The sequence below is a fragment of the Thamnophis elegans genome, chromosome 5, assembly GCF_009769535.1.
Source record: "Thamnophis elegans isolate rThaEle1 chromosome 5, rThaEle1.pri, whole genome shotgun sequence".
NCBI classification, from domain to species: Eukaryota; Metazoa; Chordata; class Lepidosauria; order Squamata; family Colubridae; genus Thamnophis; species Thamnophis elegans.
The window spans coordinates 51,855,209-51,882,726 of NC_045545.1; the positions used below are offsets into that span (position 1 = coordinate 51,855,209).

General features: G+C 38.6%; 1 protein-coding gene across 1 annotated transcript; it reads right to left on the minus strand.

Annotated features, from left to right (window-relative positions):
• Positions 1-1,043: 1,043 nt before the first annotated feature.
• On the minus strand, positions 1,044-13,729 carry FMOD (fibromodulin). The gene is made up of 2 exons (XM_032217297.1): positions 12,745-13,729; positions 1,044-1,195 (listed from the first exon to the last, which is right to left on the minus strand). Exons 1-2 carry the CDS (start codon positions 13,727-13,729, stop codon positions 1,044-1,046), a joined length of 1,137 nt encoding a protein of 378 aa, XP_032073188.1.
• Positions 13,730-27,518: the final 13,789 nt, after the last annotated feature.

Consider the following 27,518-nt stretch of genomic DNA (forward strand, 5'->3'; position numbering starts at 1 on the left):
TGGAAACATAATGGTGACATTTGATGTATAGCATGATTAGCTCAATATGCAATTCTTATGTGTTGCTAAGCTTGTTGGAGTTTTGATTCCTTCCTGGTAATGTGTGTTGTTGTATTGTGTATGTTAAAACTAATGGACAAGAAAGAAGAATAAACAAAATGATGCTACTTGGTTGGCAACTAATACTTAGAGCCAAGGTGGCGCAGTGGTTAAATGCAGCACTGCAGGCTACTGCTAGATCAGCAGGTCAGCGGTTCAAATCTCACCGGCTCAGGGTTGACTCAGCCTTCCATCCTTCCGAGGTGGGTAAAATGAGGACCCAGATTGTTGGGGGCAATATGCTGACTCTCTGTAAACCGCTTAGAGAGGCCTGAAAGGCCTATGAAGCGGTATATAAGTCCACTGCTATTGCTATTGCTATTGCTATTACTTGGAGAGTTATGCTGTCAACTAACTTGTTACTGTTTTTTCCATTGCTTTTTTCTGTTTCCTGAACTAATCTTTCTAATTGTTCCTTGCTGGGTGGCCAACCCTTTAATCTGTTTTCAATTTGTTTGGATGTAGTCTTGTCCACCGCCACTACACACAGGCTACAGTGCTTTTTCATTGCAGTCCCCCTACATGGAAAACTAAATCCCAGAGGTATCCTAGCTGGCATTGGCTTTCTAATGCTACACACACGAAACACTTGTAAAGAATAATACTTCTGTACTGCTCATTAAAGAGAGTGAGCACCACCCAACAGCATGTCATGAAAACTGGGTAAGTGATTGCTGAAAAATGGAGAGCATGGTAGAGAGAAAGTGGGAAAGAGGTAAGCAAAGATTTGGTTGGCCTATATGTTGTTACTGAATTGACTATTATAAACAACACCTCTGCATCCAGGTTACCAATTCTTCCTACATGATACCACTGCAGAAGCTCAGTCAAATGAAGCAGTAAAAAAAATGAGGAAGATTCCTCAATGTGCTGTAGGATTGCAGGAAGTATTTGGCCTTGTTCCTATGATGGAGACGGTTTAAGGAAAGAAGCAAGTGTAGTAGCTAAATGTCTATGACATTGGCCCACCGCAGGCATAGTGGGGCATCTGAGGGCATATGATTGCGACGGATCTCATTCCCATCCAGTCTCAAGACTTGTAGCTTTGAAAAATTCATGATGTCTACAAAGCTGCAAAAACTCTTGATGGTGAATTCTGGGGACAAAAAAAGAAAGAATTATGTCTCATTTACAGTTTTCCTTTATGTAGCTAAAGAATTATGTGTCACATTCTTATCAACAGAGACAAATCTCATTAGCTCGAATCCCTTATGCAACTTCAAGGATTAGCTAGTTCAAAGGGAGCTTCAGTTACTCTGAATACATAAATCAGCATTCCTCTCCTAATGCCTTCCAGAACTGTTGGATTAAGCCCCAAAATTGAAGTCCACAAGTCTTAAAGCTGTCAAGTTTGAACACCCCTGGGGTCTTTTTTCTAAAGGGTTAGGGGTGCAGGGGTCTTGTAACTTGACAGCTTTAAGACTTGCACACTTCAATGCCAGAATTCCTGAATCAGCATGACTGGAGGAGGAATTCTGGGAGTTGAAGTCCACAGGTCTTACAGCTGTCAAGTTTGAACACCCCTGGGTTTTTTTCCTAAAGGGTTAGGGGTGCAGGGGTCTTGTAACTTGACAGCTTTAAGACTTGCACACTTCAATGCCAGTTTCTGAGCCAACATTTTGGTTGCTAAGCAAGAGCGTTGTTAAGTGAGCTTCACCACATTTTACAAGTTGGCCATGCCACCCAGCCACATGATTGCCAAGCCACTCCCACTTGGTCACATGGCTGGCAAGCCACTCCCACCCAGTCACATGGCTGGCAAGTCACTCCCACAAAGCAGGCCACACCTACAGAAGAGGTTCTAAATTTTTTTGAAACCCACCACTAAACATAGAGTTTAAAAAGACCAGTAGGTCATTAAATCCAATTTCATATTATATAAAAGTCAAAATCTTTTTTGAGTCAGATTGACTCCTTGTGACTACCTGGATTTAGCTGTGTTTTCATGGCCACAGTATAGACTAGCTGGGGAATATGGGGAGTTGAAGTCCAGATATCTTAAAGTTGCCAAGATTTAAAAACACTGATATTATTCCAAGATCTTCTTTTATCACTTGTCAAACCAGTAATAGGTTGTGTTCTAAGAAGCACTCTAAAAGGCTAATGAAAAATAATTAAGAAAAGAATATTAAAATGACAAGGAATCCATTGAAAACCAAAGTTGAAAGAAAATATCACCACAATGGGTGAGAAGCAGTTTAAAACTGTTTTTAAATAAACCAAGGGGGGGAAAAAAAACCAGCAAGCTTTACTTTAAGACCTGAAAATTGAAATAGGCATCATTCAGCCTTTGGAGCTGTCACTGAAAAGCCATTTTGTATGTAGAGATTAGCTTGGGTTCTGGGGAGAAATAAATAATTTATTGAGAAACTTCAAATGATATATTATGGGAGCAGTGTTTTATTAGACTACTTCCATGAAAAAAAAACCTCAGAGTTTTAAATAGTTTATTATTTTCTTATTTACTATCCCTTCTATTTTCTTTTGGATTGGATTTTAGTTTTTAAATTATTTGGGCAAGAATCTCTTTGTGGATTTAATCTATCAATAACTTTGCCAGGGATGGGGAACCTTTTTGTAAACGTGTGCCAAAATTGTGCATGCGTGCATGATAGTGAGCATGTGCCCCACACCCACAATACAATGTGTCCCTCCCACCTGTGCAAATTGGGCCCATTTTTTGCCCTCCCGAGCCTCCGGAGACTTTCCTGAAGCCTGGGGAGGGCAAAAACTTCCTCCCTCAGCCCTCTGGAGGCTCTCCGGAAGCCGGAAACAGATCCTTTCTGAACTTCTGGTTGGCACGCTGGGCCTGTTTTTTGCTCTCCTCAGGCTCCGGAGGCTTTCCTGAAGTCTGGAGAGGGTAAAAGCTGCTTCCCCCAGCCCTCCGGAAGGCCGAAAATCAGCTGGCCAGCATGCACATGGGTGCTGGAGTGACCGCTTACATGCCGGCAGATATGGCTCCACATGTGCCATAGGTTTGCCATCATGGACCTAGGCAGTATTATTAATCTTGATGACTATTGAGTTAAAATCATCATAGGTAATTGGGAGATATATGTATTGTGTTGCCCAAAGATCTCAGAGGCCTTGAAGAATAAAAGTAACTCAGAAGCTCAGAAGTGATTGTTCTTACAGTGAAATTCTGAAGGCTTCCAAGGCAGATTGATAGACAGATATATGTTGGAGGGAATAAGTTGTATTGCTCCCTTTAAGCAGCCAGAGGGAATCCAAGGCCTAGTTATTTGAAATAGATTCTAGTCTTCATCAATCTTGAATCCTGGTAATTGGGTAGACAAGTCCTTGCAGTTACCTTGCTAAGATTTCAGAAGTGATTTCCCACTGCTTCTTTCTAAAGGCTGAGAGAGAGACTGGCCCAAGGTCACCCCTCCTCCCCCTGTATTCACACCTAAGATGGGACTAGAATTCACAGGATTGCAGGAACTAGATACAGGTAGTAGTCCTCAACTTATGACCAAAACTGAGCCCCAAATTTCTTTTGCTAAACAAGATAGGTGTGAGGTGAGCTTTGTCCCATTTTATGACCTTTCTTACCATAGTTGTTAAGTGAAAAACTACAGTTGTTAAATTAGTAACATTGTTGTTAAGTGAAACTGGTTTCCCCATTGACTTTGCTTGTCAGAAGGTCACAAAAGGTAACCACATGACACAGGAACACTACAACCGTCATAAATATGAGTCAGTTGCCAAGTGTTTGAATTTGGATGATGTGACTATGGAGATTATGGAGCTCCCTGGTGCACATGCACGTCATGGAACTGCTCTTCCAGTTTCCAATGTTCCCGAGCATGCACACCAGGGAGCTGCTCTTCCGGTTTTCAGCTCCCCCCCCCCCGTGCATGCACACACACACTCTTGTTTTGGCACTTGGTGCCGAAAAGGTTCTCCAACACTGGTCTAGTCTGATGAAGAAAAGGACTAAGGATGACATGGTAACAGACTTCCAATATCTAAGGGGCTGCCGCAGTGGTGGGTTTCAATTTTTTTTAGAACCTCTTCTGTAGGTGTGGCCTGCTTTGTGGGAGTGGCTTGCCAGCCATGTGACTGGGTGGGTGTGGCCAACTTGTAAAATGTAGTGAAACTCACTTAACAACGCTCTTGCTTAGCAACCAAAATGTTGGCTCAGGAACTCTGGCATTGAAGCACACAAGTCTTAAAGCTGTCAAGTTACAAGATCCTTGCACCCCTAACCCTTTAGAAAAAAACCCCAGGGGTGTTCAAATGTGACAGCTGTAAGACCTGTGGACTTCAACTCCCAGAATTCCTCCTCTCACTCTTCATCTTGATGATGTGCGGACGGGCAGGGGGAGGGAGCTGGAACCGCTTCTAAACGGCACTGTAAATTTGTGGAACCTCTTCTATAGAAGAGGTTAGAACTGGCAGGAACTCTCCCCTGGGCTGCCGCAAAGAAAGAGAGAGCCAATCTATTCTGCAAAGAACCTGAAGAAGCAATAGATGATAATTTATCAAAGAGAGATCCAAACTAAAACTAAGAGATTTCCTGACAGAACAATTAATTAGTGGAATGGTTTGCCTTCAGAAATTGTGGGTGTTCCATCACTGGAGGTCTTAAAGAGGCGATTGGAAAGCCGTTTGTCTGAAATTATATAGGGCTTTCTGTTTGAGCAGGGGCTTGGTCTAGATTACCTCCAAGGTCCCTCCCAACTCTACTATTCTGTTATTCTGTAGTCTCCAATCCCAAATCAATCAGTCTGTAGGTTAATTCTGCTACACTCTTACATTCAAATTTGACTTATGTAAAAAAAAAATGTTGTTGATGGTAATGATAAGAAAGAATGAAATACAAAGTCCTCTGTTTATGACCACAACTGAGCAAATAAGTGTTGATAAGTGAGACATTTGTTAAGTTTGCCCCATTTTATGACATTTCTTGCCGCAATTGTTCAGTGAATCACTGCAGTTGTTAACTTAGTAACCCAGTCGTTCAGTGAATCTGGCTCCCCTATTGACTTTGCTGGTCAGAAGGTCCCAAAAGGTGATCACATGATCAGCAGCCATCATAAATAGGAGTCAGTTGTCATAGACCTGAATTTTGGTCACCTGACCATGGAGATGCTGCAAAGGTCTAACTGTGAGAAATAATCATAAGTCACTTTTTCCAGTGCTGTTGTAACTCTGAACCAGGGGTGGGTTCTGGCTGTTGCTACTGCCAGTTTGCTCAGGGATGAGCTGCGTGCACTAGATGTTTGCTATGCGCGCATGCATAGTACTAAAAAAACACAAGATGGCACCGCGGTTTGGGGGCGTGGCAGGCCGAGTTACTACCTTCTTGGCCGCACTGATCCACACTGGTAGGAACCCACCTCTGCTCTGAACAGTCACCAAATGAACTGTTGTAAGTCGAGGATTACCCATATGCTTTACAGATCTTTAGCCTTTCACTTTCTACAAATATTCAAACCAGACTTGGCCTCATGATGGTTTGAGTGAAGATAAACCCATGCCATGGCCTGTAAACTTTACTTGCTCTTTAAATGTCACTAGGTAGTCAAACTGAATGGGCTACATGATGGCTGAACAGCTTCTAAAAGAAAAACCATTAGCTGCATTTTAAAGCAGCAACGTTTAGAACTATGAAGGCATTTAAAAGGTAAAATGTAAGGAGAAGCAGCAATCATCAGGAGCAGGAACATTAGGGGGTCTAACATAACTTCAATTTGCTATATAATGACATAATAAAGTAGAGCAATTTTTTTTTGCTTCCATAGTAAACTATAATGGGATGTGTAAAAACACCACTGGAACAGGTCCTCCACTCTATTTTATCAAATTGCTGTTATTTTAGAACTCATCAGTGTATGTGCAGAACTCTGCATGTTGCTACAGGATTACCAGAGAAAGTAGAGTAGTAACTCATGCCACCTGTTAAGCCTCTGCTGCACCCATTGATATACAGGAGTTGGGAAAAGGCCTGAAATGGGAAGCAGCCGGCATTCTTTTTTTTTTTTTTTAAGAGAGCTGAGAGCTTTTGGAACCTGACTTACTACACACTGCTGTGTTTTTGCAGTATTACAGGCCTTGGGCCAAACGGTTCTGGCTGATTTTTAGAAACAAATTGCCTGCAAAGCCTGTTTGCCCAAATCTAAAAGAGTATCCTACACTAGCATTTGTAGCAGGACAAACACTGTGTATGCTGTTTTCAAAATGCCTTCATCCTTCTGAAATAACTTTTTTTTTTGTCTCTAGCCTTCACATTTTCAATTCAGGGCCTTAGCTGAGATTACAGTTTGACCTCTGCAGATGAGTTGAAATGAAAATGGGTGAAAGAAAATAGTCTACTTTTATTTGAGAGGCCAAAAGAACAACAATAAAAAGAGTCTGTGTGAGAGATAAAAGCCAGCAACTATCAGGTCTATGTGCAACACTAATTTTGCTCCTGTGTCTTCTTGTTCTGCTGTTTTCCTCTTTTACTTTGGGGAAGGAAAAAAAGCAACTACCATATTAAAAAATGTTAAAAATATGTCAAAGGTTAACAACAGAACTCCTTGAAAAATGAGGGAATCCATAAAGAGGGAGAAACAATTTAATTGTCTGTCACACACAGAGTCAGAGATTTAAAGAAAAGTTTGTGTAACTTTTGTAAACTTTCTCCATGACTTGATGATACCTTTTTTTTTAGATCCTGGCAGGAGTAAACTTGATAAATGAAATAGGCACACTGATTCATAGGATTTTAAAGATTAATATACAACTAAGACCAGAAGTTTTTAGTTTTTCTTTTGGGATTGATGAAAAACAGTTGGGGGGAGGGGAGTCATGAACTTTTCTACAGGACAACTGCAGCAATATTATTGTAAGATGGAAAGATTCAGTGCTACTGATAGTGGAGGGATAGTTGGAAAAAGGGTAGAACTTGCTAAGATGGCTAAATCAACTTCTTTACTCATAGAAAAGACATAAATAGACATAAAGACATCAGTATTGAAGATTAGACAAGCTACATTAGAGAAAGAATTGTAACCATATTGTAACCATAGACTGAGGCAAATTTATAATTGTACTTATTACTGCTTTCAAGATGAATTGAAGCTACTTTTTGTATCCTTTTTCTTTCTTTTCTATTTTTCTTTTAGTTTTTCCCTTTCCTGCACTTTTAACTTTTTCTGATTTTTTTTCTTATTTTTTTCTTGGTTGTATTAGTTTTCCAACTTTTCTTTAAAAAAATCTTTAATGAAAATTACACATACATACACAGATAAATGCAACAAGTGAGAACCAAGCAAAATTAGGAGGGCACAGTTAATTTGTCTGAAATTCATAATCAGTAAATATGTGGGAATAACTCTAGAGTGATTTGGGGGAAAGGACTTTAATTTAGAGCTGATGCCACTCTGGAAATGAAAGCTTAGCCAGAGGTTGGCATCAGAATATCTAATCTGCTCCCAAGCCCACCCATTTTTAAAAAAAAAAGGGGGGGGGAGAAATCTAGTGAGAGATCTTGGTAAATTCTAATGATACATCTAAGATTTTGTCAACATCTTGTGCTACATTTTGGATCTTTGACAGGAACTGGTTCAGAGAGATCTCTGATGTAAAATGTTCCCCCATTTTCAATTTACCTGTGAAGGATCTCACAAATTGTGGATAGAAGTTCCACTGGTTAGAAGTCATAGTCCTTAGAAGAAGAATTGGAATTATGTCATCAACTTATGATTTAGCTAATGACTATCTCATGGAGTTTTTAAAAGGTGGTTTTCTAAAACCAGCAAAAATTGCAGTGTGGTTGTGCTATGATTTGTGCTAGGATATCGGTAATTGTAAAATATGATTGCATGTTATGAGAATATTCTTACATTGGCTTCAGGCTTTTGTCCTTCCTGATGGATAGAAATGCTTCTGAATACAGTTTGTTACAAACTACATTTGCTATTTAAACTGATTTCTACAGTCCATAATTAGTTTGAAGTCTTGCATTATCAACTGATTACACTAAGAATATGTCACAATCGCCTTTGTTTAGATAAAACAGGATTTGGCAAACTCAAGCTTTAGATTTTCTCACCTTCTGTGTGAACTTATGGCTTATTTTGGCTTATCTGCCTAACACTATACCACAAGTGGGTAATGATGTGGGGTGATTGGGCTGCATTCCAGTGGACAGAGCCAGGATTAACTCTCTCACTACGTGTAAAACATATGGTCTTGTGTACTCGGATCTCACATTCACAGATATACACATTATTATACACGTCCATTCTTACACTAAATCTGTTAATATACTATTTATTTTCTCTCCCTTGATTTCTCTTCTCTCTCCTCCCCCCAAGCTTTCAAACCTATACACACAAACTGAGCAGAGATGGTCTTGTAGCAGGGAAGACTTTAACTCCCCCCCTCTCTCTTACATCCCCCCACAAGCGATCCAATGCAAAGTAATAGAGCTACTTTGCAGGGGTGTGGGTGAAGTAGCTATTTTGGTTATACTGGAAACATTGGGAGAGAAGTTAAAATTAGCAACAGGGGAATAGCAATGGTTCCCTGTGTCTAGATGATCTGGGCAGTGGAAAAAAGAGGTTGAACTCTCAGGGGCCAGAGGTCAAGTAAATGAAGCTATACGTGGCATGCCTTTATAAGGCAAAGTAGCAAATAACCTTACATCAGTCTCAGTTGGAGATAAAGAAATAATTAAAACAAGCCAGACTGCTGTCTGTTCTTCAAGAGTTGCAAGAGACCTAAAGCCTATGGTGAATTTGCTATTAAGCTTGGAATGCAACGTAACCAAATATTTTCTCCAACTCAAAATTATTGTTTTTCACCAGTCGTAGGTATATTTATATAGAGCCAAACATTCTAGAAAAAAATCCTTTTTTATCAAGCCTATAAAACATAATTCCAATCAGAATTTCAATGCAGTCAAAATATTTAAAAAAATAGTTACCAGAGCTTTCTACATGCATATTTAAAGCCCATTTGAATTTAGTAAGGATTATTCCCAGGCAAGTAGATATAAATCCCATGCTTAAAGTAACATCTTAACACATTCATAATCTGGTGTAAATCTTATTTGCATTCTTGGAGGTTCATGTTAAACCAACATATACAAACACTGAAAATTATGTCAGAAAGATAACTGATGTGTTATTAATATGATATTGCCACCATTGATTAGTGAAAAAAAATGAATGGACTTTACATTGTACATTAATCATTTGAAGATTAGGAAATATCTTTTAGTTCCCTTTCTTACGTGCTTGCTTCTACTTACGCTGTCATTTCTGAGTTACTTAATTCACCTATTGTAAAAGAATGCAGTCCTTTTTAGCTACTAAGCAATGTTTTTTTTTAAAAAAAAACATTCTTTACCTACACTAATTTCTTTTTGAAATATGAGTATGTTACTGACTAGTATCCATAATGACTGGAATTATGTCATAAAATGCTAAATGCTAAAAAGTCAAACTATAGTTCCCCTTAAGGCAAAACTGTCAACTTTTGATCTTAGACAATGTATCTAGGTGGATAATATTGAGAGAAAATTAAGCCACAAATGAGGGTTGAGATAGCAAAAAAACGCTGGATTTCTTGCCTTCTACACATACACAGTGGCCCCTGGGGTGGGCTGCTGGGGGTTTGCACGATCCTCTAGCTAGGATTGCACAAATGCCAACCCTGGCTGGCCACACCCACCTTGCTCCTTCTGCCCCTCCCTGCCCCTCTCAGGAGTCTCCACGCGGCCCGTTCGTCATGCCAGGTAAATGTAGGGCCCCTGCGGAAGCTCAGGGAGGGGGAAAAATGGGCCTAACTGAGGTTCTGGAAGTCTGGAAATGGCCCTGTTTCCAGCCTCTGGAGGGCCTCTAGAGCCCGGGGGGAATCAGTTTTTGCCCTCCCAGAGGCTCAAGGAAAGCCTCTGGACATTGGGGAGGGCAAAAAGTGCCCCCCCCCCTGTGTGGTGCAGGTGGCCAACTAGGCCATGCCCACCATGACCATGCCCACCCAGCAACAGGCCAGTGAACCTGGTGCTGCAATTTTTGAAGCCCACCCTGGGCGGTCCACAACCTTTTGGCCACCAGGGATCAGTTCCATTGATTTTTCAATAGACCGGAGGGGGCATGGTTTCATGTGCTGCCTGTATCCCGCAGATGGGGCTTTGCTTGTTTCTATGGACTGGTTTCTGGCATGTCGCAGACCAGTGCCGGTCCTTGGACTGGGGGTTGGAGACACTTGCACTAAGGGACCCCTGGACATCCTTCTCTAAATGTAGAGGCTTTCAAATGGCTAAAGAAAATGAGCATTGCCTTCAAACACCTTAGAGTATTATCCGGAACTACAAAGTTTGTATTATTTTGAAACTCTGCCCCCACATCCCATTTTCTAGCTGTGCTTCAATTTCTGATGACAGTGATTAAAGGAATGGCCTTTTCCTGTGTCAGCGGTATTGGCTGATGGAGAACAGCTCCTCTTGCCCACAGCAAGTCTGCCATTCTTTGATTGCTTTGTCCTTAGCCATCCTCCTTCTCATGAAGGACCTGTTTAAATATACAGGTACTCCTTGACTTACAACCAGTTGCTTAGCAACCCTTTGAAGTTATGACTGACTCCCCCCAAAAGTAATTGTATGACTTGGATTTGAATGGTCAGGCTACCTTTGCAGTCATGTGACTGAACTTTGGGCACTCAGCACTGTGGCTGCATTTATGGTCATTTGCTGTATCTTGCTGTCGTGTGACTGTGTTTTACGATGGTGTTAGCTTGCTTAATGACTTCGGCATTTGCTTTGGTGTTTGTTAAGCAAAGCAAGAGAGCCGCGGGTGCGCAGTGGTTAGAATGCAGTATTGCAGGCTAACTCACTGCTAACTACCAGGACTTCAATCCCGATTGACTCAAGATTAACTTAGCCTTTCATCCTTCCAAGCTCAGTAAAATGAAGACCCAGATTGTTGGAGGCAATGTGCTGACTCTATAAACTGGTTAGAGAGGGCTGTAAAGCACTGAAATGGTATATAAGTCTAAGAGCTATTGCTATTGCTATGTTCACTTAATGACTGCCACAAAAAGTCATAAATTCAGGTTGGTCTCATGTCTGTTGTGACATATGGCCATAATGACCAAGCTCCATGATGGCCATATGTTGAGGTAGTTCTTGACTTATGACTATAATTGGGACTGGAACCTCCATGGCTAAGTGATGCAGTTGTTAAGTGAGCCATCATATGACTGCATCTGATTTTACAACCTTTTTTGCCACAGTTGTTAAATGAATCACACAGTCATTATGTGAATTTTTCATCATTAATTTCACTTGTCAAAAGTTGGCTGGGCATGTTGCAAATAGTGATCACATGACCCAAGGACACTGCAACCTTCCTGAATACACGCCAATAACCAAACACATGAAACTCTGAACTTCATTGTTTTCTTGCAGACATTGCATTACTAAATTAGGCAACATCATCTGTGCAGTGAATAATCACTAAATGAATGGTTGTAAGTTGAGAACTATCTGTTGTGGACTTTGGAGAACATAGAATATTCTCTAAAGTGAAAAACCAAGAGAGGAACTGACCCGTTGCTTTCTGGTTTCAATTTCCTGTACTGTCATTTTGTGCTTTGACCAAAACAGGAACTAATCAAAGAGAAAATGTTTCCCCCTCCCCAAGGAAAAAGAGAGAAAGAGCAGTTGTGTGACAAGAATGCCATCACTCTGCTAAACAAATAACTCCCTAAACACTGTCAAACTATTTACTAATCTGCACTACTACTAATCTTCTCATCGTTCCTATCATCTATCTCCTCCCACTTATGACTGTATGATTGTAACTTTGTTGATCATATCTTACAATTTATTTTGTTTTCTAATATGATTATCATTAAGTGTTGTACCTTTTGATTCTTGATGAATGTATTTTTTCTTTTATGTACACTGAGAGCATATGCACCAAAGACAAATTCCTTGTGTGTCCAATCACACTTGGCAATAAAGAATTCTATTCCATTCTAAAATACACATACACCCAGCCCCCAAACGATTCCTGGTTGTTTTATGTACTTTCTGACTAAGTATGAGAGAACTGCCCCCTTTTCTTCCTCTTTATCATATGGGAAAGAAAAACTTCCGATAGAGGAGAAAGTCAAATTAACGATCAGCTTTCAAGGACTTCCAGGAGCTTTGCTGGATGCCCCCTCTGTGTTCATAACCAGCAGCCAATCTCTCTCTCTCTCTTTCAGTCTGCTCTTCAGGCTGTTTTGTGAGAATCAGGCTTCAGACACCATTTTCTCCCAGCTGTAAGTTTGGGAGTAACCTTCCTTCTCTATTCATTTCCTTAACAAGGAACAACTGAGACATATTTCAATTGCTCAGATAGCAAGTCTTATCTCATGTCAAAATTAAACTGCACCTCTGTCTTGTAACCCCCCAGTCTCTCTTTCATTTGTAAATCTCCCTAGAAGTTTTCCTAGTACTTCTTCCATCTTTGATTTTATCAAGGAAAGGCCATTAAGGAGGCAGAGATGGGATAATTGTACAGTGATTTTTTGAATTGCATCCAAGAAAGCAGCTGACATCCTTTTACCTACAGTTGTTGTCATTTCAAAACAGCTTATCCACCCAGTCTATCCTGCTTCAATGCCAGCCCATAATAGCTCACTGTTCAGAACATGAAAGCTCACCATTTATTTTGTTCCCTTGAAGATAAAGATTTTCAAGGCTTGTACTGACTCGCGGGATCTTCTGAAGCTGGTTATAAGAGAGGTCAAGTTCCAGAATGCTGCTTGTATTGAAAGCATTTGGGGAGAGACCTTCATTTGTCAGGATGTTGTGAGACATTCGTACATATAGCAATTTAGGGGAGACCTTGAAGTAATCATCAGGGACTGCATTTATGTGATTGTGCTCCAAATAGAGTTGTTCTAAGGTGCTTGGAAGCCCACCAGGGACTTTTATGAGCTGGTTGTAGCTCAAATCTGCAAGGATCAGAGAGTTTAACCACTTGAGATTTGATCCCATTTCTTGGATATGGTTGTGGCTGAGATACAAGGCAGTGAGGTTGTCTAAGCCTTCTAGGGCATTGGATGGGATCTTGGAGATCTGATTATAAGCCAGGTGAAGTTCTCTCAGTGATTGCGGCAAGGGGTGAGGCATTTTGGTCAGGTTGTTATGGTCAAGGTACAGCCTTTCTAGATTCTTGAGCTTGGCAAAGACCCTCTTGCCTAATTTCTCACTGGTTATTTGATTGCCATGCAGTGCTAACCACTCGAGGTTGGTTGCATTGTCAAAAGCTCCCTCTTGGATTGCCACAATTTGGTTATTCTGGAAGTAGGCATATTTCATCCGAGAAGGCACAAATGGAAGATACTTAAGATTGTGAGTATCACAATACAAGGCAGAAGAGAAATGAGGGGGGCATTCACATTCTTGGGGGCACTCCCTAGAAACAGGTGGTTCAGGCACAGGCTCTCCGACATAGGATCCAACTGGCTCAGAAGAATAAAAAGAATATGGGGGACTCTCATCTTCATAATATGGTGAGTAGCTGTAGGAAGATCGGCTGCGTAAATATTGCTGTAACCAGAATATGTCCTCGTACTGATCATCATATTGGCTCAAGGATATTCCACAGATGCCAACTAGGATCAAAACAGAAGCCCAATGCATTGTGCCGCAAACTTTGGTTTAACCTATAAAGAATACAGTAAGAAAAAGAAAAAAAAAACAACAGAAATATTAACTCAGGAAAACAAAGGCATAATAGCAATAGCACTTAGCCTCATATAATGCTTCATAGTATTTTACAACACTTTCTAAGCAGTATACAGAGTTAGCATATTGGCTCCTCATTTTACAACCTCAGAAGAATGGAAGGCTGAGTCAACCTTGAATTGGTCAGGATTGAACTCCTGGCAGTGAGCAGAGTTAGCCTCCAATACTGCATTCTAATCACTGTACCACCACAGCTCCTTGTTAATTAGCAGCTACTAATGTGTATAAAAGGGACTGAGATCACTTATGAGTTAAACATACTTACTTTTCATACTTACTAGTTGAGTCAGGTTTATGGAACCAATAAAACAATTATTAGATTTTTTTTTAAAAGTTTTTTTATTGTTTTAATTAAACAAAAACACAAAAAAGAATCATCCTTCATTACATCTTGTAGAAAGCGTGTCGATTGGTTACAAATACATTTCATGTGTTTCTTCCACAATCATTACTTATGCTTCATTCATATTGAATTGTACATTTTAAATAAAAAATCTTTATGTATTTTACTATCAATGTACCACAATTCTCATTTAACTACAATTATTTAAACATGCTTTTATCTGAAATCATTTGTATTTAAAAACCACCTACTGGCATTCATTCGCAATTTCAATAAACCTCCAATAACATTATACCTTTATAACATATTCTGAAAAAAATCAATTAATAACATATCTAAGCATTCCCTCCCTTTCCCCTCCCAACTCACTATTTAAAGCTTGTATCCAATTTGCTTTTACCAATACAACACATGTATATATAATTAAACATTATCCATTAACATTTCCTTGTTATTGTTGTAATTAGCTAAAAATTATTTACTATTCATATCACATCTCCTCTCATCAGACCCAAAAGAAATTATACCTTTATAGCAAGATCTAAACAAAGATTTATAGATCTTTTCCCTAAGTCCCAATTTATAATTTATATCCAAGTTACTTTTACTAGTTGGTTATCATTTCATTATTGTTATCATAGTTAATTATATGTTAACGAATAAACATTTAATAGCAATCTAAAACAATCTACAAAATACTAAAATTCCTACTTATTAATCACCAAAAATTAACTAACTTTTTATCATCAATTTTCATTATCAACCTGTATCTTTCCAGTGGCAAAACAGTCTTATCTCTCTTGCCAGTTGTTGTGTCAATTCTCTTTTCAACTCCTTTATAAAGTTTTTAGAACTTCTCTCTGCACTTTATTTCTTAAAAGATCTCTCAGATAATTTCGTTGCCCTTGAATTATTAAAATTAGCTTGTCTTTGGTTGTCAGATTTATTTCTGAAAAGGTTTCTCTTCTTAACTCCATCATTATCACCCTTTTTTCCTCCCGTATCTTGAAATCTGGGATAAAACTCCAAATTGTCAAATTCACTTTTCATCTTCCCTTCTTTCCACTTTCACCCATATTTGCTCCATTAATAAGTTCATCTATTGTCTTGTCTTTATCTTCTATATTTTAATTCTCTTCTTTAATTTTTGTGGTTCCAACCCCGTCATCTTTTGCTGTGAGAGACAATAGTCTACCCAACTTCTTCTCAAATCTCCCAAATCCTTCCAATATATTTTGAATTCTAGCCAGGATATTTCAAAATTTTAAGGTTTCCTCATCTGCATATTGATCCATTTTTCCAAAAAAAAAGGAGGAGAGAAAAAGAAAAAACGGAATTTGATAGCCACTGCCACTCTAGCCTTCCAAGCCTCTTGTGTGTGTGTGTGTGTGTGTGTGTGTGTATACAGACAGAAACCCAATATTTTTTACTGTTGCCTTTGTTACATTTGTGTTGTATTTGTGCTGATAAATATGGTCTCTTGGATGGTCTCTTGTGATGAGCCGATAGACAGAGAAAGGAAGCAGTAGGCTTCCTCCCATATTTGGGCATACCAGGGATTGTGACACTAAATACATAACTATTTCCCTGGCTTAGCTGATAAAGGAGGAGAACCTTGTGGCTTAGTGGTTAACACATCTGCCTAATATTTAATACAGCTCAGGTTCGAATCCCAGTAAGGGTATGGCTAGCTGATGAGAGCTAAATAGCTTGAAATAGATCAATACTAGTCTCCCTTTATTTATTTATCAGCACAAATACAACATATATATATATATATATATATATATATATATATATATATATATATATATATATATATATATATATATATATATATATATATATATATATATATATATATAAAACCTTCTTCTTTGAAGAGTACAAAAGAACTTGTGCTTAAGTCAACACACACACACACACACACACAAAGTTGACTTAAGCACAAGTTCTTTTGTACTCTTCAAAGAAGAAGGTTCTATCTTTTTCTTTCCTTTTCCTTCCCTTGCCAAAATATTTTCCAAAAGCCCTTGCGAAAACAATTCGTGCCCTTGGCTCTTTATCAGATTTTGTAAGCAAGTTGCAAACCCTTCAGTTACAAAGTCAGTAAGATCCAAGAAGAAAGAACAAAGGATACATTGTTTCAAAAAAAGAACTCCAGACTCTGACTTCCGAGTGGCAGATTCCACTTTTTCATACTTGTCTCAAGCTTATGGAAAACAAAGATCTTTAACTGTCTTTAATGGAATTTAATAACAAATGGTTGGAAAAATTGTATAAGTAAAAAAGAAGATTTTAGTTCAAGCCAAAAAATAAGGTGACAAAGAATAGAGGGGAAAAAATCAATCCATTCACTTTTAGAGGAGAAACAAAAAACATTACGGTCCCTTCAATCCACAAAATATCTTTTTCTTACAAAGAAAAAAAACCAAAAACTTTCCAAGGCAGTACAATAAAAATTAAATTTGCCATTTTATTCTTTTACTTAAAGGACTAATTTATCTTAAAAAAAGTTTCTTTGGGCAAACTTTCTCAGAATAGAAAAAAAAAAAACCTTACCCGATGGACTCACTTTCAGTTCCTTCCTTCTGGAACCGTCTCCGACTTTGTCAGCCTAGGGCTGCCTGTTTGCTGCCGGCTTGAAGCACTTCCCTTGGGTCAATCAGGGACTTTGCAATGTCCCTGAGACCAGCAAGGCTTGGTCTTCCTGTTCACCATCTCTACAGAATGCTTTAGGTCCAACTGGACTGCCCAGTGGCAAAAGTGTCAACAGTGGTCTCGGACTGTCGAGACCGCACGTTGTGTTGTCGCGACGTTGGCTTCTCCTTCCTCAAAAACAATTATTAGACTTTTAATGTCCGGCATAGAGACTTCAATAAACTGTTCCAGTCAAAACCAACTTTGAGAAGTATCTAATTCCCTTATTTGTAGATGTAGGAGATGACCTCTTGGAATACCATTTTCAATTTGTATGTTAGGACTGTATTTTAAAAAATGATCCTTCCTATAAGACTAGACTAAATCATTTTCTCAGCATCTTGGTTTTACATACATGCACACAGACACACTGGATATAACAGAAACAGAGCATTGTGTTGTAGTCTATCCAATTCTTAGAGAGAAGAATTTTGATCCAAGAACTTTCCTCATATTGCTTATTTTCTTTATTCTCTGTCTTTCCATATACATATCTATGATTTTATCAGTGTAGAATGTAGCAAACCAACAAAACAGCCTGTTAAGATGCTGAACTCACAAGCCTTTGGTAGTAGGGGTGAACTATCCTAAACACAACCACTGAATGAAAATCTATGGATGGAGCAAGTGAACCAAGAGTAAGATAACTAAGCAGGCTTCATCATTCTTTTCTTCACAGCAAAGGAGGATTTGCCCTTTTTTTCACCATTGTTACATTGCACATCTCTTCACTCACATAATTTCCTGGAGTTCCTTGGAAACTAATACGTGTACTCCTAATATGTGTACTTCTCAGGAGCAATTGCATCTAACACCTTGGCCACCTTTTTCCACCTGGTAACCAGATGCAAGGTGGAACTAAAATGGAAAACTAATTTGGATCTCTCAGACACCTGGGATGAACTATCTTAATTGGTGTACTATATCTACAGAAGTCAGGGAGAGCAATGAAGATATGTTTGACCACAAATTGATGTCTGTGTCCTCCATTTACAGATCACATGTCATTATTATAAGAATAAATTCCAAATGTATGGTCCTATTTGGGATATTGCAATTTAGGATGCTGTAAACAATGAGGATTGAACTTCTGTTTCATATTGGTAGGAATGCCAATAAAAGAGGGGTGCATAATATGAGGTTCTTGGGATTTAGAGTACAGGTCAATACTTCTTTCAAGCATTGTAACTTTTAGTGTAACGAAAAAGGAACTTTGTTAAGCAGACAAGTTGTAATGATATGAATTGTGTTTAAAATAGTGTTTAAAAGCAGTAGTCTTCACCCTGAAAAAATGTTGTATGTATGCAACATTTTTTACCTTAAATGTCTTCAAGAGGGTCTAGGACTGTTCTCCTCCTACCCTTCGCCCGAGCCTATTTTGCCCCTAGGGTTTCTCCCTCAGTCATCCACCTCTACTACTCGCTTCCGCTGTTAGGGACCTGGCTGTTCATCCTGGATAATGGGACTCATTCTCTTCCATCCCTGGCCTTTCCTCACAGCCCTTTGGAAGAGATACTCTTCACCCCGGCCTTTTGGGCTCAAGAGACAGCTAGCCACCAGCCAATTGGAGCAAGGGAAGGGAGAAAAAGAGAGGGAGGAAGAAAGTATTTTGTGTGCGTCCGAGCTAGAAAATCTAATAAATCCTTTGCATTCCCTACATCCCAAAATGTTGAGAATAGCTAATAAATCCTTTGCTTTACCACCACCCCAAAATATTGGGAAATAGCTAATTTGCTTTCCCCCACCCCAAAATGTTGGGGAATAGCTAATAAATCCTTTGCACTCCCCCACCCCAAAATGTTGGGGAAGATTTCTTTGTGCTGAGAGGGCCTTTTCCCTCTCTTTTATCTATGCACAGGCTTAAATGTGTATTATTAAGAGTTCACAATTGTTCTGTGGTAAGATTCCCCAACACGTTTCAACCATAGGTATACTCCACCTTTTGAAAACATATCCAGGCTCCCTTAAATTGGTATTCTATTACATTGAGATAGTGATTGTGTTAAATTATCAAATTTAAATATTAATATCCTGGTTATGTCCCCATGGAATTGATGGAATTTTCCTTATATTAGTTCTACTTATCTTTTCCATCTTTGGGGAGCAAGTGAATTTGCCAGTTTGTATGCGGAAAGGGTACCACCAGGGCATCTCACAGATAGCAAAACAGAAGTTTTGAAAAGCTAGAAGAGTAGGAGGAGAACAGTCCCATTCTGTACCAGTTATATCAATGTTCTTCAAGGGAATGCCACTCATTTGAACTTTAAGAATTAAGAATTGCAGCTCATGTCACTCCTGCCGATTGGACTTAGGTGAGATGACAATCCACACATATGTAGAACATCACCTTGGAAAACCTGATTAATAAATCTTTGCTATGCTGATTGAATTTAAACGAACCAGTTAGCAGCTAATGGACCAGTATATATCAACAAAAATACTTCTTAAAATAGTAAGGATATTTGAAAAGATACCGTAATTGTTTTAAGAATAATGTGCAAGTGAGAGAAAATAGCATTAAAGGAATGAAGTGAGGAAACATAGCCTTCCATCCTCTTCCTAATTGTGGTCACTAGAACTAATATATATATATTGAACTAATACATACATACATACATACATACATACATACATACATACACACACACACACACACACACACGTGTGTGTGTGTGTGTTGTATTTATGCTGATAAATAAATAAAGGGAGACTAGTATAGATCTATTTCAAGCTATTTAGCTCTCATCAGCTAGCCATACCCTTACTGGGATTAGAACCTGTGCTGTATTGCATCTTAGGCAGATGTGTTAACCATTAAGCCACAGAGTTCTTCTCCTTATCAGCTCTCTATATATCAGCTCTTTTGTGCTAATAACTAGAGAAACTACTCTTCCCTTGGCTTGAGGAACTTCCTGACATCTAGAGTAAAAAGTCATGTAAGGCAATTACTTATAACTGAAAGCTTGTAAAACCGTCATCTGAGTTGACTAAAGTTAGGAGTTCTGTGTTAACCCTCAGCCTCCCTTATCACTGGTGTACTGTCTGGGGGTTCATGGAAATTATTATCCCATCATACCAGAAATTCTACGAGCTCCACATTATATTGTTGGATTATTTCCCAATTATATTTTATTCCAAAGTGAACTTCCACATTTGAATAAGAAACCATGTCTTCATCTAATCACTATTGTGCAAAACAGTGTACAAAAATAAGAATTATTAACTGATACCAAACTTCATTTCCTGAGATATAACAGCAAAGATGACAAGATTACATTTGACTAGGATGGTTATCTATTTTACATGACACAATGTAATTTTTTCCCCTTTAGATTCAGGTTGACAGTATCATTATAAAAGTTGGCACCTTATTTCCATCCTATCAATATTCTTGCTCAAAAAGAGAAAAAAGTTAACAGCTAGAAGATTTACCTTAATGATCAGTAGCAATGCATTCCTTATTATTTAATATGTATATATATACATTCCAATCTCTATTTATTGTATGTATGTATGTATGTATGTATGTATGTATGTATGTATGTATGTATCTATCTATCTATCTATCTATCTATCTATCTATCTATCTATCTATCTATCTATCTATCATCTATCTATCTATCTATCTATCTATCTATCTATCTATCTATCTATCTATCTATCTATCTCTGTGTTGCATTTGTGCTGATAAATAAACAAAGGGAGACTAGTATAGATCTATTTCAAGCTATTTAGCTCTCATCAGCTAGCCATACCCTTACTGGGAATTGAACCTGGGCTATATTACATATCAGGCCACTGTATTAGCCACTAAGCTGCAGCCTCTCCTCCTTTATCAGCTAAGCCAGGGAAATAGGTATGTATGTGTATGCTCCTTCCCATATTTGGGCATACCAGGGGTTGTCACACACAAACACACACAAACACACACACATCCCAATCTCTATTTACTGTGTGTGTGTGTGTGTGTGTGTGTGTGTGTGTGTGTGTATTCCATCTTTTCAACTAGTTTCAGAGAAATCTATAAGATGAATAAAAGAATGAAAATATGAACACTAAAATTGAATTATACAAAAGATAATTCAGAAAACAATAAATTCCCTAGAAAACATAGCAAGATTGAAATTATATGTGAAATTCTCAAGAAAACAGAAACAATTCTTCTATCATCAGAGGAAAACAATGTAGATGCCAGTTCCAGGGAAACCCATTCTACTACTGGGCACCATGACAAAGAAACTTGTTGGCAGAACATTTCATCTCAAAAATTGGAAAAAGGGTTTAAAGAGAATTTTGAGGCAGAGAATGAAGAAGACACTGTGGTTGTTCCATAAGCTGAATTGAGGTCACTTTTGACAGATCTTCTACTGTATATCCTCAATATAGGGAGTTTTGCATTGCAAAAAGTGCTGTGCTACTTGCTTCCACTATTTTCAACATGTGGAAAACAAATTCAACTATTACAAGTATCATAAATTTCCAATGATCTCTTCTTGCAAAGGAAGTCTGACCCTGTTACACAGTGTCCTTGGAACTTCTCAGTGTTTGGGAAACAGAGAACAAATACCAATATGTTATTGTGATAGGGCGGGAGCTGCTTCAGTGGATAGACATATTTAGCAGAGTGCTCAGGCATTGTCTAGAGTAGATGTAGGCAATGAATTAAACACCATCCCTTATTATAATACTTTTATTTGGCTGGACAGGCATCAGATTTATGGAATGTAATTGATCTTTGGGCAAGAAAGTTTATGGTAAAGCTTTCTGCAGTCTTGCCCATATAAAAAGAGAAAAAGAGAGCAAATCATATGCATATCAAGCACATATATAAATTTGCACACACACATATAATATGCAACATATAACATACAACTTATATTTTATACAATGTATGTAAATGTATACACAATCATATATACATATACACAGTAGATACATATATACTTACGTTGTGTGTGTGTGTGTGTGTGTGTATGTGTGCATGCGCACATCCAATATGTGTGTACTATCTAGCTGTTGGGTAGCATAGTAGTTAGATACTGTTCCTTGAGATGAATCCCAACTGGATTCCAGTAGGGGGTCTTTGGGTAAAGAACCCTCTGACACTATACCTGCCTACTTTGGATATGAGAGTGACATGAATTAAGAGAGTTATCCCAATTTAGATATAATCTGATTAACAACATCTGTATCAGATGTTGGAAACCATGACAAATGAAGACAATCTCATGAAAAATGAGCTATGGAACAAACCATATATAGACAAAACAAGAGATCCTGTAATTTTTGGAATGCTAGTAGACTTAATGAGAAGGGAGATACGAAATGTATGAGGGAATGATGGATAGATAAAAGACATATACGCACAGTGAGAAACAGCTAGTTACCCAATGTATCAACATAGTATCAACAAAATTTGAGGTAGACCAACTACACATCACCCTGTACTGAAGGAGGCCAGGAAGAACAATTGGATATGCAGCCAATACCTGACATTGGAACATTACAGCCACCCCATCCACCACAAAGCACAACAGTTGATATGAAGCATAAGATCATGAATAAACTAGCTACAGTCAACCCTCAAGACTAATTATCAAGACTCTGTGGAGAAGTGCCTTCAAATAGTATGCTAGAAGATGCTAATAGAATGACAATCCCTACTATCACCATAACTTAAACCAATGAATTGGTATATAGTACAGCTGTGTAATCCTGGAGAACAGCACTACAGCTCTCCATCCCCTTGGAAAATAAAGTTGGTAGCTAAAATCAAGGCAACTTAAAAAGAAATTAGGCAGCTGTGAAACTACAGAAGGGTGTAGAAATTAAGGATAAGGCTCAACTACTGAAAAAATATAAGGGCCTGATTCCTTCAGAAGCCCTAAAAGCTAAACAAAGGCTCACAACACAGCCACATGCTAAAGAGATAGCCCAGGGAAATACAGACCAAGATGATAAATGCTCTGTTCTCCAAAGAACCATCCAAAATGTACTCCCAACTATAGTGCAATAACATAGTAACAGTAGAGCCACCAACAGCAGAAACTGAACAGTACTGCAAGTACATATGTATAATAAAATGTGTGATTTGATTTTTCTAAAGACATCCCTAAAATTCTGTTTTCACTTTGCTATTATGGAGCACTGATTGTAGATTAATGAGGGGAAAAAATGAATTTCAGCAACTAGAATCAGGCTACAGCATAATAAAATTGACAAAAGTGAATACTTTCTGAATGCACAATATCTATAATTTAATACATTAACTGGGACATGAGGGCATTGGCCCTGCAATTTATGTAAAAAAAATGTTCCAGTGACAAAGTAGAGACAAAGCATGTGTAATGTGAATGACCATCTCAGCCAACAGGTTTCCTTTCATGCACAATACAGTAATCTCAGGAAGAACGATTTTCTTCTTATGTATGAAAAAGCTATAGAATATTCCTAACTCTGAGTAATGCTGCAGTTATCCATAAAGCCTTCCAGAATGGATTCCATATTTTTCTAATGTTCTTATGTTGACATATAATTCTGTGGCTTGCCAGGGGTAGACATTTATGGCTTTTTAATTTTTTTCTTTTGAATCCTGCACAGTAGACAAAGTAGATATTGCAATTTCCCTTGAGCTTCCCAATCTTCTTCTATTAACCACTCATGTTAGGCTAGAAAAGCTTTTCTAGATAGAAATCTTGGATGAGAATCCTCCCAAGAGGAATAATTAATATATTCTAAAACAAACATTTTTGAGCACAGGTGGCAAAAAATCAGTTCAAAGACAACAGAATATGAATGAGGGAGCATATTGTAAAAGAAGTCAGCCACTGCCAACACTTTGTTGTGTGGCATCCAGCTTTAAATTTTCTCATGTAATGCAGGAGAATTTAACATAAATCACTCCAAATGAACATTGGACCCTGTAGGCTCTGGCTGTGCTAATTTGCAAGGTGCTCTAGAGATCAAATTATTCTTCTCAGTGGTGACCTGGATGCCACAGAACATGGAGGTTCAAAGGAAGATGTCCAATGTACTGTCTAATCTACTTTTATGAAGTGACTTCCAGCATTTGAGGCCTAAGAATATAGACAAAATGTTAGATAGATAGATAGATAGATAGATAGATAGATAGATAGATAGATAGATAGATAGATAGAGTGTGTATGTCTTTTCAATCTCTGCCCCTCATGGCTGATTGGTTTTAGTTAAAGGAGGTTGATTAGATGAGACCAGAATGTGGAATATATAATTCTGTGGAAGGGGCAATTAATGATGTCTTACAGGAGGCAGAATTGCATCTGCTGCTCAAGAAATTTGGACCTTTCATTTGGACCTTTAATCATTTGGGAAGCATGGGTGATCTGGGTGATCAAAGAATGCCTATTATGCATAGAGAGGAGGAAATAGATTTGTGATGCTTTGCATATAGTACTGCCAGCCACCAGGACCAAAGGCAAGGGATTGTTGATGTGGCATCCAAACTATTTAAAGGCAACAGAGTGCCTGTCCCTCCACTATATAATCCAACAGATGTGTAGAAAGAATGGGCATACCACACTTAATATTTAAAAAAAATTAGAGTAGGAATTGGTAGTTAGAAGAATACGTACAACTTCTTTTTACAAGATCCACAAATTGGAAGCAGAAAGTTGTGCTGATATCTCTAAAATGCTAGAGGCTCTAGCCAAATAAATATCACAAAAAATATGCAGCTGTAGTCCATTTAGTTATTGTATTTATTGTCAGTATTTGTACACTGCCCATCAAAGAGTTCACAACTACACGCTCACAATTACAATAGATGCCTAGCCTTGAAGCAAAGGAATAATATTCTTTGAGCTGTGGTGGCGAGTGGTTAAAATGCAGTACTGCAGGCTACTTCTGCTGGCTGCTGGCTGCCAGCAGTTTGGCAGTTTGAGTCTCATTGGCTCAAGGTTTATCTAGATCCCTTCCAGTCGGGATTTAGGCCTGGCTACAGCACGGACACCTCGGTTCACCCACATAACACCTATCCTCCGCAAGCTGCACTGGCTGCCTATTGGTCTCCGGATACGCTTCAAGGCGCTAGTCGTCACTTATAAAGCCCTTCATGGTATTGGACCTGGGTACTTGTGAGACCGCCTGCTGCCAATTACCTCCACCAGACTGATTAGATCCCACAGACTAGGCCTCCTCCGAATTCCATCCGCCAGCCAGTGTCGACTGGCGACTACCCGGAGGAGAGCCTTCTCTGTGGCTGCTCCGACCCTCTGGAATGAACTCCCCATGGAGATTCGCACCCTCACCACCCTCCAGGCCTTCCGCAAAGCCCTTAAAACCTGGCTGTTCTGACAGACCTGGGGCTAAAGAACCGTTGCCCCTATCTCGAATGGTATGATTGCTGCGTGTTTTTAAATTATGTATTGTTTTGTGTTGTTGTAAATTTGTCTGTATCCCCCTTCCCTGGTTTGAGTTGTGAGCCGCCCTGAGTCCCCCTTCGGGGGAAAAGGGCGGCATACAAATGAAATAAACATTCAAACAAACAACATTCAAGGTTGACTTGGCCTTCCATCCTTCTGAGGTTGGTAAAATGAGGACCCAGATTGTTAGAGGCAATATGCTGTAAACTCTGCAGCAGACTTTGTAAACTGCTTAGAGAAGACTGTAAAGCACTATAAAGCAGTATATAAGTACTATTGCTTGGGAGAAAAATATAATTTCACAAAAATGCTACTCAGACATATTATTTCTGCTTTTTATTTGGCTTAGGAACTATTAAGCATCTGTTTTTCACTGATTTCTACTAATACTGAATAGATTCTGCTTGCACATACAACTATATCTGAGGAATTACATAGGCTGTTTAGACTATATGCTATAGAGAAATTTGATGTGCAAACAGCTTTTCAGTAAATGCAACTTCTCATACCATTCCAGTGTCACTTTGCCCAAAAAAACAAGACATTCCTCTCCTTGCTTGGAAAATGGACTTGTGCCACTTACTGTCCACATTGAAAAAATACTGTCCACATTGAAAGTATAAAGGATGCTGTGTTAGTCATAAGGAAAAATACTCAAATCCCTTTTATGGAACCTTTTTTAATGCCAATTCAAATATTAAAATTATATGCAAGCTTCCGAATCCTCACAACTCTTGGTCAAGCTACATGGTAATCATATGAGGCGACCAGTGAATTGATGTTCCAGCCATTTCATCATGAGACGGGAGGTGGAAATAATCAACTAGCATTGGCTTTAGGCTACACCTAAATGTATAGTTCCTCTGATTTGCATTAGCTGTACCTAAAATTATCTTTTGTGCATCCTGAATTCTTGTAGAATTTCTTCAGAGGGAGTGTGTAGTGTATTGAGAACTACTACTTAGAGATTAGTACCTAGCAATCAGAAGGCAGTTATTCTTAGGAATCATCTCCTTTCTTTCAGTGACCTAAACTATTTTTCTTTCACAATAGGGACCCTGTTGCTGAATTCAATATTCCTTGAGTCATATTGCCTTAAACGTTTCAGTTAAAACGTGCAGGTCCCTGCAAAAGCTTTATCATTAATTTTTTTCCCCTCTCACCTCCAGGTTTTTTTAATTACCTGGCCTGATGAAGAGCATTAAAGTACTTGAAAATTTGCATACTGTTTTGTGACATTTCGCTCGGCTTCAAAAATAATAATAATTCTGCACATCCTCAAAACAATATTAAGAAAGGGTTCTTCTTTATTTTATGACTCCTGACTGGATTCTCTTGCACAGAAGTTCTCCTTCCAATCCTACATTTGTGGAAGTTGCATTGCCTTCTGCTTATGGGTGTCCTTCTACAATCCAGTTATATTAGCTATAGGATTTATATCATACATTTTAATTAATAGATCTGAACTGAAATTGCTTGAGATAATTTGATAAACTGCATCAATAATCTGAGGCAGATTGTTAGAGTAACAATGCAGCCAAAGTGACTTGAGCATCCAGTGGAAGGAGACTGGATAGGGGAGGGGGGGTTGACAATATTGGCAGCTTATTTCATGTCATTACTTATTCCCAAGAATTTTGCAAATTATGTCTCCCCCCACAAACCTCACCATTATTAGCAAAAGTGAAAATGTCTCTCTTAACCTAAAACATTTGCATCCCTTCAATATGCAATTCATATTTTATTTCTGTGCTGACCGCCTAGATTAATATTTTACCAGTCCATGACAAGAAACCAGAACTATTCTTCTGGTGCAGCATACCAAGAATTGCTTATTAATTTACAAAATAAGTGGTTCAAAAATCAACTCACCTATACCCAGAGAACTCCTTTTTCCAGAGCTTCAGTATTTGACGGTGTGATCCTCCTGGGTACTAAAAACCATGTGTGTGCAAGTTGCAATTTGCCAAGCTTGGTGCCCGCCCAGACTCCTGATCAAATATTGGAGTGGCCTCTAAGCAGCAAGCAGTTTGCAGACAGAGTGAAGAGACCTTAAAGCGTTTGGTGTTATTAATAATCCAAGAATTTTTTTTCTCCCTCTCTTTGCAAAAGGTTTGGCAATTTTTTTCATCCTCTTTCTGTTTAATAGGTTAGTGGAATCTTGCTTTTAAAGAGGTTTTTTTCCCAAAAGCTGCCTGAATTTCCTATCAAGAAGAAACAATGAAGCTCGAAGTAATTGGGG